This window comes from Pongo pygmaeus, chromosome 1, assembly GCF_028885625.2.
Source record: "Pongo pygmaeus isolate AG05252 chromosome 1, NHGRI_mPonPyg2-v2.0_pri, whole genome shotgun sequence".
In the NCBI taxonomy this organism is placed as follows: domain Eukaryota; kingdom Metazoa; phylum Chordata; class Mammalia; order Primates; family Hominidae; genus Pongo; species Pongo pygmaeus.
The window spans coordinates 210,132,007-210,152,356 of NC_072373.2; the positions used below are offsets into that span (position 1 = coordinate 210,132,007).

The following is a 20,350-nucleotide window of genomic DNA, read 5'->3' on the forward strand; positions in this document are numbered from 1 at the left end:
GGGGTGGGAATCACTGAAATGGAAAATCTAGAATGACAGTGCTGGGGAAGAGAAAACTACAACAGCTCGGTTGAAGACAACCTTAACTGCATATTGACGTTGATTTAGGCAATAGCTTCCTAAAAATCATCTATAAAGTTAGACGTGAAATCTCTTCCCCAATGTTGATACCTGCCCACAAAATGTTCTCACCTTCAGAGTAAAAGAATCATTCTTAAAGCCAAATGTTCAGTTCGAGGCACATACATCATCTGCAGTTGTAAATTTGCATTTAATATTTCACAATTCCTGTAAGAGAGGCTAGTCAGGAGGGAAACCCTCAAGTTTAAATCCCCACACTTACTTACTGCTCATCAGTCACTTTTGCTAAGTGAGATTAATTCAGTAGCTGGTCCAGAACGCACAGCTTGGGAACGCAGAGGCCCAGGCCTCATATAATTTCCCACTCCCGTAACTGAACGTGCTGACCCAATGTTGATGTCTGCCTTCATCCAGGTGGCAAATGCAGACATGCTGCGCTGCCCCCTTCAAACGAGTTCCTCGTGTTAGGGGCAAAGGTCACAGCCAAACTCTGCCACTGACAGCCAGTGCCTTGGCCTGGATCCTCTATGTGGATGCAGGCCTACCCTTCCTCAGTCCAGCCTCATCTACTAGACCAGCTTGGCCATTCACTTTTCAGATGTCTGTGAGCACAGGACTGCAGACTGAACTCTGACTCAGGTTCTTCCATTTGCCAAGCCCGAGGCCTCTTCCGGCTAACCAGCCCTCTGCGCCGTCTTGTCTCCTGACTCCCACCCTCACAATTCACAGACCATCACGACACACAGGATGCCAAGTTCTTTTAGTAATTCACCAGCTCCATGCAGGGACATCACAGGGCTGCCCTCCATGAGCAGAGGAGGAGGGCTGCCTGGCAGAGCGTTTCACACTCCAGGTTAGCCAGAAAGAGCATCTTCATTTTTGTTTCCACACAACACTTCTCTGTGAGCCTGTTGGCCAACAAAGTGGCGGCCGATTGTTGGAGGAGCCAGCCAACCATCTTGTCTAACTTCAGATTCTTCAGGGCTAGAATATGTTCACCCCAGAGGCTTAGATGAAGCACATTTGCAGCTACTCGGGCAGATGGTCTCTGCAACAGGAAGGGAAGCTGAAGCTAGAACATCTGTTAACACGGTCTCAATCCAAAGCCTGCTTTGTTAGTGAGGGTCTTCCCTTCTCTGGTCCCAACCCAATTCTTCCTCTACCCTATCTCCTACTGATGCCCTTCACTCAGGTGACAAATACTGCCTGTTCCCTACCCGTGCTCCAAGCTTTTCCATGTGTACACCTCTGCATGGGGCAGCATGCATTGTTGAAATAGCCTTTCCCCCCGGTGGAAAGCCTAGTGCCTCTTGTGCACAGCTATCTGGTCCCTTGTACCAGGTAAGTAGTCTCTATCATTTCATAACTGGTTGCAGCTGTTATTCTAACCTTCACTGCGCACCAAGATAGCAGGCCACGTACAGAGAGCGGTTAACAGAGTGGCAGAACAGTGCTGGGACGCAGGTATGGCTCAGCTCTTTGCACTAAGCCTGCCCCTGAGCCAGCTGCCACTCCAATTATGGCTTCAGATAGGTCTGCCTTTGCATTCCTTTATATTAATTTCACAATGTCCAGATCTGCTCTCAGGAGATGTTTTCCATCTCTCTCTGATCAGTTCTCAGCTGTTTCCATGAGCTACATCTCCATTAAACATTTCTCAAAAATGCATACTTTTCTCTCTCCGAATAGCTTTTTTTTTTTTTTTTTGAGACAAAGACTTGCACTGTCACCTAGGCCAGAGTGCAGTGGTGCGATCTTGGCTCACTGCAACCTCTGCCTCCAGGGTTCAAACGATTCTCCTGCTTCAGCCTCCCGAGTACCTGGAATTACAGGCATGTGCCACGACACCCAGCTAATTTTTGTCTTTTTAGTACAGACGGGGTTTTACCATGTTGGCCAGACTCGTCTGGAACTCCTGGTCCCAAGTGATCTACCCGCCTCGGCCTCCCAAAGTGCTGGGATTATAGGTGTGAGCCACCGTGTCTGGCCTCTGAACAACTTTTTAAGCAACTAAAAAAGCCACAGGAGTTGAACTGCTAGGATTCTGACTAAGATGTGGTGGCTAGTGCTCCTACTCCTACCTACATTAAAATCTGTTTTTTGTTCTCTTGTAACTAGCCTTTACCTTCCTAACACAGAGGATCTGTCACTGTGGCTCTGGCCCAAACCTGACCTTCACTCTGGAATGAGAACAGAGGTTTCTACCCACACCGTCCCCTCAAAGCCGGGGACAGCCTCACCTTGCTGGCGTCTCGCTGGAGCAGTGCCCTCACCAGCTCTCTCACGTCTGGAGGCACTGACTCGGGCAGTGCAGGTAGCTGAGCCTCTTGGTAGCTGCGGCTTTCAAGGTGGGCCCTGCCCTGGCCGTAGAAGGGATTGACAAGCCCGAAGATTTCATAGGCGATGGCTCCCACTGCCCAGGCATCAGCCTTGCTGTAATCGATCACTGCCCTGGGGCCAGGACGGGCCGTGGACACCTGCTCAGAAGTGGGTGAGACATCACGCTGCCCACCTATCTAACCTTTTCATGTCCTGCACATCACCTGATTCATGGGCTAATCTGAACTCTGTCCCAAGGAACCCAGAGCTTGAGTGAGCTGTGGCTCAGACCCAGAAGGGGTCTGCTTAGACCGCCTGGTTTATGTGACAGGACTTGCATTGTCCTGGAACATGAGGGAAAGCTGGAGGAAAGCAAAGTGGCAGGGAAGGAACTTGTGCCAAATTATGGGTCAGAAAAGATGGAGGTGTTGGGTTATCACAACGCATCGAGTCTCCTGCATTCAGTGGACACGTGGGGGAAGGGCTGCCGATGGCGTGTGACAGGCTCGGGACTCACCTCTGGGGCCATCAGGCAGCCGTTTCCGCCCCGATCCACGTACCAGCTGCTGAAGGGCAACTGCAGGCCGATGCTTTCATCAGCCAGGCAGCAGCCAAAATCTGCGATCACCAGCCAGGGGCAGCCGTCTGGGAAGGAGCAAGCAAAGTGACTGATTCTCCTCCCCTCCTTCCCTCTGAGAGGCCCTCCTATGTCCCTACTAAAGCCACCAGCAAGACATGGCTGATAGGGGCTAATGGCTCAGTGTTGGCCCAGGAGGCCAGGAAGGCCTGAGAGCTGATCAGAAGGGCCTGCTGTGTGAACACGGAAATGCCTCCAGTAAGTACAGGCTGCAAAATCCCCAGGCAAAGGACTGTGTGGCTCAATTTAAATCATGTTCTAGTAATTGGAGCTGTCCCCAAGACCAAAGGAGCTAGAGCTTGGTTCAAATGATCTCCAAGGGCCCTTATACCCCAGGAGTCTTTGATTTGAATTTGAAACCCCAAATCCAAACCTAAGAACCAGGTGTATTAAGAATCAGTTATTGCCAGGTGTGGTGGCCTGTAATGCCAGCACTTTGGGAGGCCGAGGCGGGTAGATCACCTGAGGTCAGGAGTTCAAGACCAGCCTGGCCAACATGGTGAAACCCCTGTCTACTAAAAATACAAAAAAACTAGCCAGGCATGGTGGTGTGTGCCTGTAATCCCAGCTATTCCGGAGGCTGAGACAGGAGAATTACTTGAACCTGGGAGGTGAAGGAGGCTGAGACAGGAGAATCACTTGAACCTAGGAGGTGAAGGCTGTAGTGAGCCGAGATCATGCCACTGCACTCCAGCCTGAGCAACACAGCGAGACTCCGTCTCAGAAAAAATAAAAAAAGAATTAGTTATCTGTAAAAGGGTCCACACAAAATTCCTTTAAAAAGCCAGTTCCTGGCTGGGCGCAGTGGCTCACGCCTGTAATCCCAGAACTTTGGGAGCCTGAGGCAGGCGGATTACGAGGTCAGGAGTTCCAGATCAGCCTGACCAACATGGCGAAACCCCGTCTCTACTAAAAATACAAAAATCAGCCGGGTGTAGTGGCGTGTGCCTGTAATCCCAGCTACTCAGGAGGCTGAGGTGGGAGAATCGCTTGAACCCGATAGGTGGGGGTTGCAGTGAGCCAAGATCGTGCCACTGCACTCCAGCCTGGGCGACAGAGTGAGCCTCCATCTCAAAAAAAAAACAAAACAAAACAAAAACAGCCGACTCCCAGCTGGGCGTGGTGGCTCATACCTGTAATCCCAACATTTTGGAGACTGAGGTGGTGGATCACTTGAGGCCAGGAGTTTGAGACCAGCCTGGCCAACAGTGAAACCCCATCTCTACTAAAAATAATAATCCCAGCACTTTGGGAGGCTGAAGCAGGTGGATCACGAGGTCAGGAGATAGAGACCATCCTGGCTAACATGGTGAAACCCCATCTCTACTAAAAATACAAAAAAATTAGCCGGGCGTGGTGGTGGGCGCCTGTAGTCCCAGCTACTCGGGAGGCTGAAGCAGAATGGTGTGAATCTGGGAGGTAGAGCTTGCAGTGAGCCGAGATCATGCCATTGCACTCCAGCCTGGGTGACAGAGCAAGACTCAGTCTCAAAAAAAAAAAGAAAAAATTCAAAAATTAGCTAGGCATGGTGGCATCTGCCTGTAATCCTAGCTACTCGGGAGGCAGACGCACGAGAATTGCTGGAACCTGGGAAGCAGAGGTTGCAGTGAGCTGAGATGGCACCACTGCACTCCAGCCTGGGCAACAAAGCAAGATTCTGTCTCAAATAAATAAATAAATAAATAAATAATAAAAGCCAGTTCCTCTAGTCAATTATTTTAAGTCTTCTAGTTCAAAAATTTATCAGATGTATGAATCTCCTTACAATTTTCCTAGGCAAGTGGCCATTCAGCTTCTACTTGAATGCTTCCAGTGGTAGGCAACTCATTTCCAGAGACAATTGGGTTTACATTTGGACAGCTTTCATTGTTTGAAAATTTTATTTATTTATTTATTTATTTTGAGACGGATTCTTGCTCTGTCGCCAGGCTGGAATGCAGTGGCACAATCTCGGCTCACTACAACCTCTGCCTCCCGGGTTCAAGCAATTCTCCTGCCTCAGCTTCTCAAGTAGCTGAGATTACAGGCGTCCGCCACCACGCCTAGCTAATTTTTGTATTTTTAGTAGAGATGGGGTTTCACCATGTTGGCCAGGATGGTCTTGATCTCTTGACCTCATGATCCGCCCGCCTCAGCCTCTCAAAGTGCTGGAATTACAGGCGTGAGCCACCACGTCCGGCCGAAAGTTATTTTTTAGAATGAGCTAAAGTTTACTTCTCTTTATTATTTTTTATTATTTTTTTGAGATAGGATCTCACTCTGCTGCCCAGGCTGGAGTACAGTGGCACATTCATAGCTCACTGCAGACTCTTAACTCCTAGGCTCAAGTGATCCTCTGACCTCAGCCTCCCAAGTAGCTGGGGCTACAGGTGCATGCCACCATGCCTGGCTAACTTTTTTTCCGGCTAATTTAAAACACATTTTTTTTTTGTAGAGAAGGGACCTCACTCTGTTTCCCAGGCTGGTCTCAAACTGCTGGCCTCAAGCAATCCTCAAGCAAGCCTCCCAAAGTGTTGGGATTACAGGTGTGAGCTACTGTGCCGGGCCTCTTTATTTACCTAGGAAAACTTGCAGCACTGAGGTCCTTGTTCTTTAAGTGGGCTATAGAAAGGAACTTGGGAAGTGCTGTCTCTCTGCAAAGAGAGAACAAAAACCCCCATTCTAAGGGAGAGATTGCTAACCTCTCGTGTGCAGAGCTAAATGAAGACATGACTTAGAACACAAAACCAGAGAGGACCTGAAGAGTCAGTCCTAAATGCTCCTGACCCACCCTCTAGTGCCCCTGGAGAGCTCTGATGGTGCAGCAGGTTCCTACCTGGGTCCAGCTCCACAAGGATGTTGTCGGATTTCAGGTCTCTGTGTGCGATGCCCTGTTGAACCAAATGGTCCACGCCTTCCAGCAGCTGCAGCAGCATCATGGTGGCGAGGCGGGGGCTGGGTGTGTTCACACAAAGGTACTGGCGCAGGGTACAGGGATAGCTGGTGGAGAGGGGACAGGGCCTCTGGCTACCACACATCGACAACTCCCAATACCTTTTTTTTTTTTTTTTTGAGATGGAGTCTCACTCTGTTGCCAAGCTGGAGTGCAGTGGCACGATCTCAGCTCACTGCAACCTCCACCTTCCAGGTTCAAGCAAATCTCCTACCTCAGCCTCCCGAGTAGCTGGGATTATAGGTGCCCGCCACCACACCAGGCTAATTTTTGTATTTTTAGTAGAGACAGGGTTTCATCATGTTGGCCAGGCTGGTCTCAAACTCCTGACGTCAAGTGATCTACCCACCTTGGCCTTCCAAAGTGCTGGGATTACAGGCATGAGCCACCATGCCCGGCCTCCTAATACCTTAATCACTGTTAGGGTTATGCCGTTCCTCTTCCCCTTCCAGGAGCACTTTGATTCCCATTTTTTCCCAGCATCCTTTCTTTTCCCTCCCACTCACCATCCTCAAATTAGGAAATAAGAGCTGGGGCTCCCTATATTCAAAGTAATGGTGCAGATAATTATTTCCTTAAAATAAAATACCCACTATAGCAAAGTTAGGGGATACAGAGGGTGAGGAAGGAGAACGGTTTTTATGTTAAAAACAGGTAAGTCCAGCCACAGAAAAGGTGAACAGTCAAATGGACCAAAAGGACTAGGTGACAAGTATGTTCTGGATGAAGATGAGAGTTTGTTTCCATGAAAAATCGTCCTACAGGGAAAATGCTCTCCAGGGCAGATATGCTCCCTTTGCATGGCTTTCTTCTCCGGAAGGGTGATGACCCTGTTCTCCGAAACCCCCTGATAAAGGTGCATGTGGAGGGCAGGGAGCAGCTCCCCTTGGAAGATGTATCAGCTCCAGGGCCCTGCCGCGCCGCTGTCACTTACTTCTTCATAACGAGGAACAGCGTCCGGCCGTGGCCCAGGCCTTCAGGGTGGAGGCGTGAGGGCAGCACATCAGGGTAGTCTACCAGGGCCCCTGGCAGCAGCGGCACGGAAGAGGTGAAGGCGCGGAGAACCCGGATGATGTTGGGGTGAGGGGCTAGTTGCTTGGGACCTCTCTTGGATTTCCTAGTCAGCCAAGTGAGACAAACATATGAGGCCAGCATCAGATACAACACCTGGAAAGACAATAACCTAAGGCCACACCAACACTGGCACTGACATTCACTATTCACTTACTATCAAATGTTTATCACAGATTTGCTATGTGCCAGGTACTGTACATAGTGTTGGAGAACACATCTGATGACTCCCCTACCCATCCTTCAATCCATTTGTCCATCCGTCTGTCCGTCCGTCCATCCATGCACCCATCCATCCTATCCATCCCATGTGGCAGAACACTGGTGGAGAAACCCTGGTATCAGACTGCCTGGGTTTGTATTCCAGGTCTGCCACTGTAAGTCCTTGGCTGAGTTGCAGTAGCCCCAACCTTATCCACAGTTTTGCTTTCTGCAATTTCTGTTATCTACAGTTTGAGAATAGGTGAGTACAAGAAGATATTTAGAGAGAGGAGAAAGAGAGAGAGAGAGACCACATTCACCTAACTTTTTTTTACAGTATATTGTCATAATTATTCTATTTTATTAGTTATCTTTAATTTTTTACTGTGCCTAATTTATAAATTAAACTTTACCATAGGTATGTGTGTATAGGAAAAAACACAGTGTAATATAGGGTTTGTTACTATCTGTGGCTTCAGGCATCCACTGGGGGGTCTATCTTGGAATGTGTCCCCTCTGTCCTTATCTTCTCTGGGCTCAATCTCTAGGGTGCAAGGGGAATGCGGTGTTAACATACTGCATAAGGTTGTCAAAGTGTGGAAGGCACCTAGAATCATGTCTAGCACAGAGGAAGCTCTCAGCTGATATTAGCTGTACTATTATTCATTCAACCAATATGCATTGTTTGCATGCTAAGTACCAGACATCATGCTGGAATGCTGTGGAACTATGGCACAGAACAAGACAGAGTCCCTGTCCTCATGGATTTGCAGTCTATCAGGGGAGAGAGACATTCATCAATGAGTAATCATGTGAGCTCCCTAACAGCAAGGACTGTGCCTGAATTTTCTCCATTATTCCAAGTCTAGTACAGTAGTTGGCATGGAATATGGGTGTAATAAACCTTTGTTGAATGAGTGAATAGATCCAGATGCAGCTAGTAGTGGTAGTGTCATCTGCCTGCCCTGGCTGCTCCTTATCCTGTGGGGAGCGCCCCCCGACCCCCAAACCACAGCCCTGCTGAGGCACAGTGGCTGGATTTTGGATGGGGTGGCTCTGCCAGCTGTGTGCCAGCCCTGCCCTGCAGCCAAAGCTGACTGGCCCAAGGAGTTACCTGCCCCAACGGCAATGAACCTACAGTGACACTCGAGACCCAGATGGTTGGACGAAGGGAAGGGAGGGAAGTAGATTCTCTTTTTGGGAGTGTGAAGAAATCTGCCAGTCCGCAGTGGAGAGGAAGCCATGAGACTTCACTGGGGCCATGAGGAGCCAGAGGTGAACAGGCCAAAGGGAAGCAGGAACAGGAGATTCGAGGAAAGAACAGCATGCGGACAGTGGAACCATGTTCCCACAAGTTCAAGAAATCAGTAACTGATGGAAATTCCTGTGGCTCACTCCTGTAATCCCAGCAATTTGGGAGGCTGAGGCAGGCAATTGCTTGAGCCCAGGAGTTCGAGGCCAGCCTGGGCAACATGGAGAAACCCTGTCTGTACAAAAACTACAAAAATTAGCTGGGCATGGTGGCATGTGCCTGCAGACCCAGCTACTTGGGAGGCTGAGGTGGGAGGATCACTTGAGCCCAGGGAGGTTGAGGCTGCAGTGAGCCAAGATCACACCACTGCCCTCCAGCCTGGGCAACAGAGTAAGACCCTGTCTCAGAAAAATAAAAGAAAATTTGAGTTTGCAGAAACCACTTTCTGAAAGGCTGAAACTCCCTCTGCTTATGAGATAAAAGAACTGGCTGAAATTGGTTGGAACCAATAAGGCCAACTGCAGCTTGCACAGAACAAGTTTGCTGATGTCACAGCCTGAATTGCCACCGCACGTTTCATACTCACTCCTCCCAAATCTGCACAGGGGACCCATGAGTTGGCATGAAGAGATAACTGCGCATGTCCAAGAACTGTCCAGACTTCTCCTTTCCTTCCACCAATCACCTGCTAATCTTAGAATCCACCCCTTAAACCTCCTCTAATAAAATTACCGCCTTAAAGCTAGCACAGGGAGACAGGGTTGAATTCAACTCCTGTCTCCATGTGAGTCGACTCACAATAGAAAGCTTGGCTTTTCTCAAAAATTCAGTGTCATTGCTTCTAGCACATCAGGCTAGAGCCCCCTTTGCTGCATAACAATGGTGGAGGGAAGCGAATGGGGCAGAGCCTAGACCGCCAGCCTCTCCCAGCGCTGCGTGGTCCCCAGGCTGTGTGGCTGCAGTTCACGTGTGCCCACGCGCTGCTTCTGCTCTTGAGTCAACCTGAGTGGCCCCTGTTCTATGCAATCAAAGGAGCCAGAGCATCGTTTCCACCCTCGGGCCCCTGGGCAAGTCATGATCACAGCCCCAGGCTGTCAGGGCCCCAGCACGTGTCATGGGAGCTCCGGGGCAGAGGGGTATAGCTGTACTGGGGAGATACATTGTGGGGTTGGGGGTGTCTGAACTGAGACCTGAAATGTGGGAGGAGGGCAGCCCAGGTGTAGCCAGCTGTACGCTCAGGAGATGGTCACAGAAGAGCCTGGCACATTAGGGGAAAGAGCTATGAAGTCAGCGTGGGGAAGTGTAGGGTGCTGATGAGAAGGGTGAGAGATAAGGCGGGAGACACAGTGAGATGAGCAGGTTAAGCGCCTTGAATCTCCGGGCCCCAGGAGAGCAGAGGCTAGGAGGAAATGAACCCAGGGTGCTCTTGGGAAAGCTTCTCCCAAGGTGCACCAGAAGTTGAGGTAATGTACCTGCTGCCACATCCATCCAGTCATTCAACAGGTATTTACTGAGGGTATGCAGTAAACAAAGAGTGTTTACAGTACAGCTGGAGCAAAAAGGAACCAACAGAAAAAGACGTGTTATTTGAGGCCAGACGGTGAGAACTGCTAAAGGAACAAAGTCCCTGAAGAGGGACAGGGACTACGTCAGATGGGAGGTCTCAGCAGCAGACATCATGGTGCTCCGGCAGCAGGACAGCACCACGTCGGCCGGCTGCCACTCATTCCACAAAAGGAGGCATCGAGGATCATGTTAGCCCCAAAGCAGCTGACATTCAGGTGTCCACTTTCTCCACAAAGGCCTCAGGAGAAGCAGCAGCCACTTGAGCAGCTACCTCCACCAGCCTGCAGGGACTCCCAGTCACACTGGAAACCTCCAAACCATGGAAGGGGTTTTCCACATCCACTCCCTTAATTTCATACTTTTGCCTCCCTGCTTCTGACAGAACGAAGATCTATAAACCAGCCCTCCAGTAAATCACCAAAAATGCAGCAGACCCACCTCTTCTTGGTGGGTCTACAAATGAGAGACAGGGTCTCACTCCAGGGTCGCCCAGGCTGGAGTGCAGTGGCATGATCTTGGCTCCACTGCAGCCTCAACCTCCCTGGACTCAAATGATCCTCCCGCCTCAGCCTCCTGAGTAGCTGGGACCACAGGCATTTGCCACCATGCCTGGCTAAAATTTATTTTTTGTAAAGGCGGGGTTTCACCATGTTGCCCAGGCTGCTCTTGAACTCCTGGGCTCAAGTGATCTGCCTACCTCAGCCTCCCAAAGTGCTGGGATTACAGGCATGAGCCAGGCTGTAAATATTAAGGCGGGCACAGTATCTCCTCTGTCATAGCCTGCGCGTCAGTCCTCACCACCTGTGGTGAGGCTGGTGGTGGACATGGGCTTTTCTGAGCTGAAAGTGTAGCTGCTGTTCACTTGCTCTTCCCTCTGCTCGGAATGCCACTTCCCTACTCCTCTGCCCAAGTAATGCCAATTCATCCTTCACAAGGCGGCACAAACTGTCCCTTTGAGACGGCTTTCTGAGCAGCCCCTCCTCTGCAGCACACGCCTCCCCTGGGCTCCCTCAGCCCGAGCATACTTGATTCTAGCACTTACACCCTGGGCTCTCTGCTGCCACAGTGAGACCTCTGGGCCAAGAGAACACTTTCTGTTTTTTTTTAAATCTCTTAGCACCATCAGTGCACATAACTGTTAGTGGAATGAGTGTTCCCTCTGGTGGGGACAGAGTTCAGTTTATTCCGATAGGTGGCGCTCTACCCGTGCATTTCTTAGGAGGAATCTGAGAACCCCAGTCAATCATGCAACACAGTGAACTGGGCATTTTTGGGTGGCCTCCTCTCCCCTGCTCCAATGTGAATTATGCATGTGCATCATCATTTGGGGTCAGATTACCTGCAATCCTTCCCAAGTGAAATTATCCACTAACTGAAAATCCATCACCAACATTAAGCCTTTATTATCTACTGTCATATCAGATACTATACCAGGTGCTGAGGACACAAGTGATGGATGAAGTTGCTCTCAAAGAAGTCCCAGTCAGTCTGGCAGGCAGAGGGCACTTACCTGTAAGTGACTGCTCCATACTCCCCAGCCAAGGCCACTCGGCTCGCTGGGACCAGCTCCTGGCTCATTGTGTTCAAGATGGCTTCGCTGGAGGAACCTGCCTGGAACACCCACAAGGAACCCAGGGTTACACAGGCCGGAGCAGAAGGGCAAGTTCCTTGTAAGCCCTGCCTGTAACCTGGAGCAGGGCAGCTACTGCCTAGAATTGACTCTGACCTTCGAGATAAGATGACCTCTCTTAAGTGGCAGGCTGAGACTAGTTACTCCTGGGAGGCAGACAAAGGTACCATCCATGCCAACTCAGAGGATTCTTCACACTCCTCAAATTCTTGCAGCCTATGTGCCAGGGCTGGAGGAGATGACAAGGTGATCAGGGTATGGGGTGCTGCTTCCTGCCATCGGTGCCTCTGGTCCCCACCAGTTTGAAATTGACCACTGGATCACTAACTCATTCTGCAGGCTCCCTTCAGCAGCCAGGCCAGAGCCTGACATGCTCCACCCTGGGTGAAGTTGTACTGAATCACAGAACAGCCTTCCTCCGTCCCCCACAACAAACAGACAAAAACCAAAGAGTGGGGAAAGCACCTTATTGTCCTCATTGTATTGGGAAGGGCTCTCAGGACACATGAAACCTGTATCAAGAAGATCTGGTAAGAATCAACAATCTTGTAGCTGCTGTGAATGCAACAGCTGTCATGCCCCAACCAGTGCATGTTTTAATGCTAAGATTGGATGTTTCACAGGCAAAGGATTTGGCTACTTGTTAGCTATTAACCCAGCTTGGAGTGCAACAGTCTAATAACCTTCATTCCCCAAATCAGAACAAGAAACTGCATCCTCTAGGGCCCACCATGAACGGCTGTGGCCACTTCCCATTGCGGCCTTGAATGGATGGGCCCAGGGATGGGCAGGAGACAGAGCATCAGGTCTTAATACATTTTTAAAACCTACCTAGCAATGGCTAGGTAAATAAATTAAGTGGACAGAAATTGTTTTCATGGGGGAAAAACACTCTTCAATTTCCCGAAGTCTTGAGTCCTTCCAAGAGTTGAGAGCAGGGAGTTGACAGGCAAGCCTCTGAGCTAGAGGTGGGCTTGCAGAGTGAGCTTAGAGGAAAGAGATCCAGTTCCCCCTCTCCAGTGAGGCAGGTTGCAGGCAGGAGGGGATGGTGAACTAACCAATCAGGGTAGAAATCAGTGGTTTAGGCACTTGTTACTCAAAGTGTGGTTGACAGAGCAGTGGCATTGGTATCACGTGAGAGCTTATTGGGAAGGCAGAATCTTAGGCCCCACACCTGACCTGCTGAATCAGAATCTACCTTTGGGTTTTTTTTGTTTGTTTGTTTTTTGTTTTGAGACAGGGTCTCACTCTGTTACCAGGCTGGAGTGCAGTGCCACAATCTTGGATCACTGCAGCCTCTGCCTCTTGCACTCAAGTGACCCTCCCACTTCGGCCACCAGCCACCCAAGTAGTTAAGACTACATACAGGTGCAAGCTGTCACACCCGGCTAATTTTTGTATTTTTCATAGAGATGGGGTTTCATCATGTTGCCCAGGCTGGTCTCAAACTCCTGAGCTCAAGTGATTGGCCTCCCAAAGTGCTGGGATTACAGGCATGGTCCACCATGCCTGGCCAAAATCTACCTTTGAACCTGATCTCTGGGTGATCTGTGGGCAGAATACAATTTGAAACATTCCGGTTTAGACTTCTGTGTAACAGGGGGAGGTAGCCTGACTATACAGGCACCTTTCCTGTGGATAATCTGTCTTTTCCTACCTACTTCCTGGAAAAAATCCTCACCAGGCCCACTAAGATGGGCATTTTGAGAACATCTCCTTTAAAGATGAAAGGCCTGGTGCTTACCGAGATGTTCCACATCATCTTGATGGCCAACGGGAAGGCAGGGGCCCCCGGAGCTCGCTCCTGCTCTTCTCCTGGTGCACTGGTACCTGGGCCTCTCCCTGGAAGCAACCCGGTGCTCTTTGTCACCTCCAGGTTCTGGGGCAATGTAGGCATGGTGGCTTCATACACAGCGGCACTGCAGCCCTTGCCAATGGACTGCCCTATCAGATACTCCTCCAGCCGAAAGCCCTGCCAGCGTCTCGTGTCCAACGGGTCAGGCCCCGGCTTGCTTTTCTGGGTAAAAATTGCCTGTGAGGAAAAAAGAATGCACCGTGAGCCAGGGAGCCTAGGAAGGCCCAAGAAAAGGGAAACAGGGGAGGCAGAGAGAGGTGCAGCAAGGCATGGTCCGCGTTGACCAGATCAATAAACCAGAAAAACACAACCCAGCCAGGTTCTACTGCTCAGCCTGGGTCCAGGCCATTTTCTTTCTCATTATTCAGAATGATTTTTCTCAAACTCTGCTGCTTCACTGGGATCACAATACTCAATGATCTGAGAGGTCAGAAACCCCACATCCCGCAGCCGGTGTGCCTCTCCTTGCTGCCTTCACTCTCCAGCAGATTTCTGGAGGTGTCTGATTATGGAAAGTCTGATTATGGAGACAGCTCGCTCTGCAAAGACCTTGGCTGACGGCTCCTGGCCAACTAGCAGGAGTGTGTATCCACAGTGATCTCAGAGGGTCTCTCAGCCAAGTGGGTGACATCAGGCGCATCCGCAGAGCAGAGGGATTCAGTACTGTCTTTCTCTCTCTGCCTCTTAGGGCTCCGATGGGGCTACTCTGTCCAGAAAGGTAGCAAGAGTACAAGAGTTCAGACAGAAATAGATGGAGGTGCAGGTGCTGGGGGCAGTGCTGCACTGGGAAAGAGGCCATGTGACAAAAATCTGGGTCTTCCCCTGCTTCAGGCAGTGGTGACGTCACTCTTCCGGTCACCTAGGCTCCACTTTCCCTCTCAAATGGTCTGATCTGCTGAACTCTTCCTTTCCAAGGTTAGTCACCCCTGGGTGCCAGGCATAGCTCTGCATATGCCCCTTGGCCATAGCCTACCAGGCACCATCTCTAGACTACCCCACTCTCAATGCCGTGCCTTCCCTGCTCTGAGCCACATCAAAATACGTTGCTTTCATGTGTCACTTGGCTGTCCACCAGACTGCCCAGGAGGTTATCTGTGTTCTGGCTGCTGCCAGGCTGGTCTGCACGCTGCCTGTACTCATCCTTTGGACACCTCCCTCTGAAAGCTGCTCACAGCATCCTTCCAGCCCCTGTTTCTATAGTATCGCTCTGTCTGGCTCATCCCTGCTCAGCCATCAAGCCCAACTCAAGCTCCTCCTTCCTCTGTGACCAGCCCTGATGACCCAGCCCATGGCAAGTTTCCTTCTAGAGGGTTCCTAAAGCACCTGGTATCTGTAAGCAACTTAACCTTGCACTATAACTTTGAACCTTTTAAAAAAATGAAAGTCCAGGCCGGGCGTGGTGGCTCATGCCTGTAATCCCAGCACTTTGGGAGGCCAAGGCGGGTGGATCATGAAGTCAGGAGTTCAAGACCAGCCTGGCCAACATAGTGAAACCCCGTCTCTACTAAAAAATACAAAAAATTAGCCGGGTGTGGTGGTGTGCATGTGTAATCCCAGCTACTCAGGAGGCTGAGGCAGGAGAATTGCGTGAATCTGGGAGGTGGAGGTTGCAGTAAGCCGAGATTGTGCCATTGCACAGCCTGGGTGACGGTGTGAGACTCTATCAAAAAAAAAAAAAGGAAAATCCATCTTCCCATATAAACTTCATGGAGCAGAAGCAACGTGTGTGTGTATATATATAAAATATACTATATACTATTATATGGAACATACATATTATAGTATACATAACATATATACACATATACATATTATATATACACATTATATATATATTTTTATAATATAAATATAAATTTTTAGAGCTTGCTACTAGCACACTCCTGCTAGTTGCCCAGGCTGGGGTGCAGTGGTGCAACTATAGCTCACTGCAGCCTCAAACTCCTGGGCTCAAGCAATCCTCCTACCTCAGCCTCCTAAGTAGCTGGGACTATCAGCACATGCCACCATGCCTAGCTAATTTTTTAATATTTTGTGGGAACAAGGTCTCACTATGTTGTCCCAGCTGGTCTTCAACTCCTGGGCTCAAGAGATTCTCTCACCTTGGCCTCCCAAAGCACTAGGATTGCAGGCATGAGTCACCATGCCTGGCTTCAGAATTTTTTATTTTTTTATTTTTTATTTTTTTTGAGACGGAGTCTCGCTCTGTCCCCCAGGCTGGAGTGCAGTGGCGCGATCTTGGCTCACTGCAAGCTCTGCCTCCCGGGTTCACGCCATTCTCCTGCCTCAGCCTCCCGAGTAGCTGGGACTACAGGCGCCTGCCACCATGCCTGGCTAATTTTTTTTGTATTTTTAGTAGAGGCGGGGTTTCACCGTGTTAGCTAGGATGGTCTCCATCTCCTGACCTCATGATCCACCTGCCTCGGCCTCCCAAAGTGCTGGGATTACAGGCGTGAGCCACCCCACCCGGCCCAGAATTTTTTAAATGTGAAATTAATTCCAGCAAAAGTAGCCAGTGAAAACAATTTTTTCCCCCTCGAGTCGGAGTCTTGCTCTGTCAGCCAGGCTGGAGTGCAGTGGCGTGATCTCAGCTCACTGCAACCTCTGCCTCCCGGGTTCAAGGAATTCTCCTGCCTCAGTCTCCGAAGTAGCTGGGATTACAGGCGCCCACCACTGCGCCCGGGTAATTTTTGTATTTTTAGTAGAGACAGGGTTCCACCATGTTGGCCAGGATGGTCTCTTTGGGATGCCTCAGCCTCCCAAAGTGCATGAGCCACAGTGCCTGGCCAAAAAAAAGTTTTGTTAATGTGAAATTAATTGATAACTAATAACATTTTCAGGCATAGGAAGGTGAAATGTGCGAAGAGGGTGTGTGTGAATGGTAAGTTTAAGGAGGATCAATCTCCTCAGTTAAAAAAGCCTCTTTAGTTTTAAGCAGGATTAGTCAAATTTCCCATCCTTAGCTTCTGCCAGTTAAGCTGTGGCAAAAGACAAGGTCAGGGGCTGGGGACTAGGCCAGATGTCACCTGTCACCCCAAACTGGCCAGAGCTCAAACATGAGACAGTGGTGATGAGCAATAAGAACTGGGCTGGAAACCAGGAAACCCAGGAGCCACTGCTTGGCCCTAACAGCTGTGTCCTTGGGCAAGTCACTCCCTCTTCCACCACCTCAGCCCTAACCTGTAAAATGCAGGGGCTATGCTAATTTAGTGAGTGGTTCTACACCCCCAGGAAGAAGAGTGACCTCCCTGGAAGAAGATGGAATTCTGCCAGCGGCCAGCCTTCCAACCTGAACTGCATCCCTGGCTCCTCCCTGGCTCTCCAGCCTGCCCGCCTACTTTGCGGCTTTTAGACTTTGCCAATCTCCATAGGGAGCCAGGTCCTCAAAATAAACCCGCCTCTAAATAGACACATCCTATTGATTCCATTTGCAGAACCCTAATACAGAATTTGGTTGGGCAAAAACAGAAGTCTTGTGCTATTTTAAGCATTAAAAAAGCCTAAGAACCCTTGTGTATCCAGTCAGCAGGGATAACTCTACACAGGTAACTAAAATGTTAGGTCTGTTTTTCTCGCCGTTCATAGTTTTTACTGCGGTTTCAGCTCTGTCACTACTAATCCTTTGCTTAAACCGCGGAGGCAGCCTGGCTCAGTGGTTAAGGGCACTGCCTTTTATTAGCTGTGTGACTTCGAGCAAGTCCCTTCACCTGAGGACTTTCCTTCTCCATAAATTAGGGACGACAACTACCTCAAAGGGATAGGAATGTTATGATTTAGTTGTCAGTACATTTTAGAAAATTTACACAAAGCCTTTTGCTGTGCTGCGACAGAAGCTGTAATCGGCAACACGTCTTCATTTGAGGAAGGGAAACATTAAAACAAATGGGAGGTGCTGGCTTTATTTATAGCAGCCGATCAGTAATGGTGAAATGGATGAGCTTTAATGACCCTCGCCTCGGCCCTCGACCGGCCCAGGGCCCCGCCTCCACACCTAGCCCCGCCCCCGCCCAGCTGAGGACTCGCCCCGGCGCTTAGCTCCGTCCTCGGCTCGGCTTAGGGCTCGGCTTAGGACCCGGCCCCGCTCACCTGGATCTCCTGACAGGCCGAGACCGCCCGCCGGCTCTCCGCCTGCTTCTCCTCGATGAGGCCCAGCCCTAGCCCGAAGGCCAGAAAGACTGCCCGGCCGCAAGGGCCCGCGCAGCCCCAGGCCCGCGCCACGAACTGCCGCTGCAACCGCGCCGCCAGCCCGGCCACCGACTGGCGGAAGAAGCGGAGACGGTTGGGGAGCCCGAGCCCGACCCTGCGAGGCTCCGCGCCCGGTCCTGCGGCCCAGCCCGGACGCTCCCCGCGGACACAGCCCGCCGCCGGGCCCGGCCGCCCCAAGCCGTAGGCCCGGCCCGGCTTGCCCGTGAAGCGCAGCAGCAGCGCTCGACCCAGCTGCAGGCCGCGGCCCAGCGCCTGTCGCACCGCCATGGTGGCGCCGCGGCTCGGTGCCCCCGCCGCTGCCGCCGCCACCACCACCGGCGTCCCGCCGGTCACAACAAACTTCACGGGCGGCGCCTCTGCGCAGGCGCAGGCGCTGGTGGGCGGGGCCGGCCCCCGCGGCAGTTCGCCTACTCGGCGCGCGGGTGCGCTATCCTGGCACTGGCGACTCTAGCAGTGACTTTCCCTTTGCACTTTGGACCCACGCGGAGGGCTTGCCGGTTCAGGCAGGTCCTGAATGTGAACATCACTGGTCCTAGGCAAAATCGAGAAGTCGAGAAGGGAAACTGATATTTTTTGCCAACCACGGTGCCAGAGCCTTTACGTCTTTTAATTTATTTAACAGCTCCACCAACAAGATAAAAATGCCGTTTTTATAGATGAGAAAACCGAGGCATAGTAAGGGGCAGCATTCGAGGTCTTGTGCAGGTACCTAGCAGAGCTGAGCTACAGTTCACGTTGTCCTAACTGTTGAATGCTTGCCCTCCTCAATGCCGTTAGGCTGCTGTATGTGTCCACAGTCTCAGGGGTTTTAGAGAAATCTCACCCAAAAGACACAATTTATGAATGAGTGTGCTGAGGTCCCAAGATAGCAGGTTGCCCAAAGCCACACCGTTTGTTTAATGGCATACGCCTGCTCACCACAGAACACACACACACACACGCACGCACGCACGCACGCACACGCACATTACTAAAACAGTTTGCTGTCCCCTGGCCAGGGGTCCACCCCATAGCCAAGTAAGCCCAGGGGACAGAACTCTTCAGACAAAGAATCCTTTCTTCAGCAACAGCTCCTGTCTACATGACCTTTGACTTCATATTTAAGGAGAAAGGGATTTATGGACAGAAGCCATAGTCTCTGGCTTCAGCGGCAGGGAGACAAGATGGTGGATCCCCATGCCATTACCCCCAAGACCCAGGGCCTATATGGTATAGGAAAGGAATGTGAAGGACATTTGAAGTCAGTCCCCCAGGGAAAGGCAAGAATGCTGTGCGAATCTGCCTAAGGGCAGGATTTATGGTAAGTACATGCTTTTACACAAGGAACAATAGATAAACTGGAAATCTTAGAGGCCTTCCCTAAAAGCTGGTTAATCAAAAGTCAACTTGGTTGGCGGGGTGTGGTAGCTCACAGCCTGTAATCCCAGCATTTTGGGAGATTGAGGCAGGTGGATCACTTGAGGCCAGAAGTTCATGACCAGCCTGGCCAACATGGCAAAACACCGTCTCTACTAAAAATACAAAAACTAGCTGGGCGTGGTGGCACACGCCTGTAATCCCAGCTACTCAGGTGGCTAAGGCAGGAGAATCGCTTGAACCCAGGAGGTGGAAGTTGTAGTGAGCAAAGATCACACCACAGCACTCTATCCTGGGCGACAGAGTGAGACTCTGTCTCAAAACAAAACCAAAAAACCAACAAAACACATCAACTTGGTGGATTAGCATCCAAGATGGGGTTGCTTTAGGTTGCACTGTGTGTGTGTGTGTGCTGGTCTCTCTCATAATCATCCTTAAGGGAGGAATTTTATGGTTCTTGGGATATCCAATCACATTTATTTGGGAGAGGCATAGATGAATTTCCCATCTGTATGGAGGCACATGAATATCAGATATTTTCTTTAATTTTTTGGCTCAACCTCAGGGAATTTTTAATTATAATTTTAAATGCTCCACTGAAGTTTGTAATTTGAAGAATGATAAGGGAAAGAAAGTTGGAGAAATCTCAGACTCCAGTAACCACAGGCTCACTCATGGAAACTTAGTTGGGGCACAGATGAGTGGATTTAAAGTTTAAATTCACTCGTCTGAAGCCAGGTTTGCAGTGGTTCACTCCAGCACTTGGGGAGGCTGAGGCAGGAGGATCGCTTGAGGCCAGGAGTTCAAGACCAGCCTGGGTAACATAGGGAGACCCCGTCACTACAGATAATAATAATTTAAAAGACCCTGGCGAGGCATGGTGGCAAGTGCCTGAGGTCCCAGCTACTTGGGAGTCTTAGGCAGGAGAATTGTTTGAGTCCAGGAGGTTGAGGCTGCAGTGGGCTGTGATTGTGCCACTCCACTCTCCACTCCAGCCTGGGTGACAGAGTGAGACTCTGTCTTAAAAATAAAATAAAATAAATCTACTCATCTGCTGTGTTTCATTACTGTAAACCAAAGATAAGGTTCTAAGCTCCCCAGCTGACTAAATGGACCCCCTCTGGGCCAAAGAAAACCTAAAAAACTAAATTTCAGGCCATGACAGGAAGGGAGGTTGGACACGCCTCCTTATACCCTCTCCCTTTTGGAGTTTAGCCACAACTGAGCAGCATTAATATTCAATA

The 20,350-nt window shown here is 50.3% G+C and overlaps 1 protein-coding gene across 1 annotated transcript; it reads right to left on the reverse strand.

Annotated features, from left to right (window-relative positions):
* Positions 1-252: 252 nt before the first annotated feature.
* PINK1 (PTEN induced kinase 1) lies at positions 253-18,108 on the reverse strand. The gene is made up of 8 exons (XM_054502993.1): positions 17,631-18,108; positions 13,434-13,721; positions 11,570-11,670; positions 6,904-7,086; positions 5,853-6,016; positions 2,918-3,045; positions 2,322-2,558; positions 253-1,129 (listed from the first exon to the last, which is right to left on the reverse strand). Exons 1-8 carry the CDS (start codon positions 18,015-18,017, stop codon positions 872-874), a joined length of 1,746 nt encoding a protein of 581 aa, XP_054358968.1. The 5' UTR covers positions 18,018-18,108; the 3' UTR covers positions 253-871.
* Between the last annotated feature and the right edge of the window lie 2,242 nt (positions 18,109-20,350).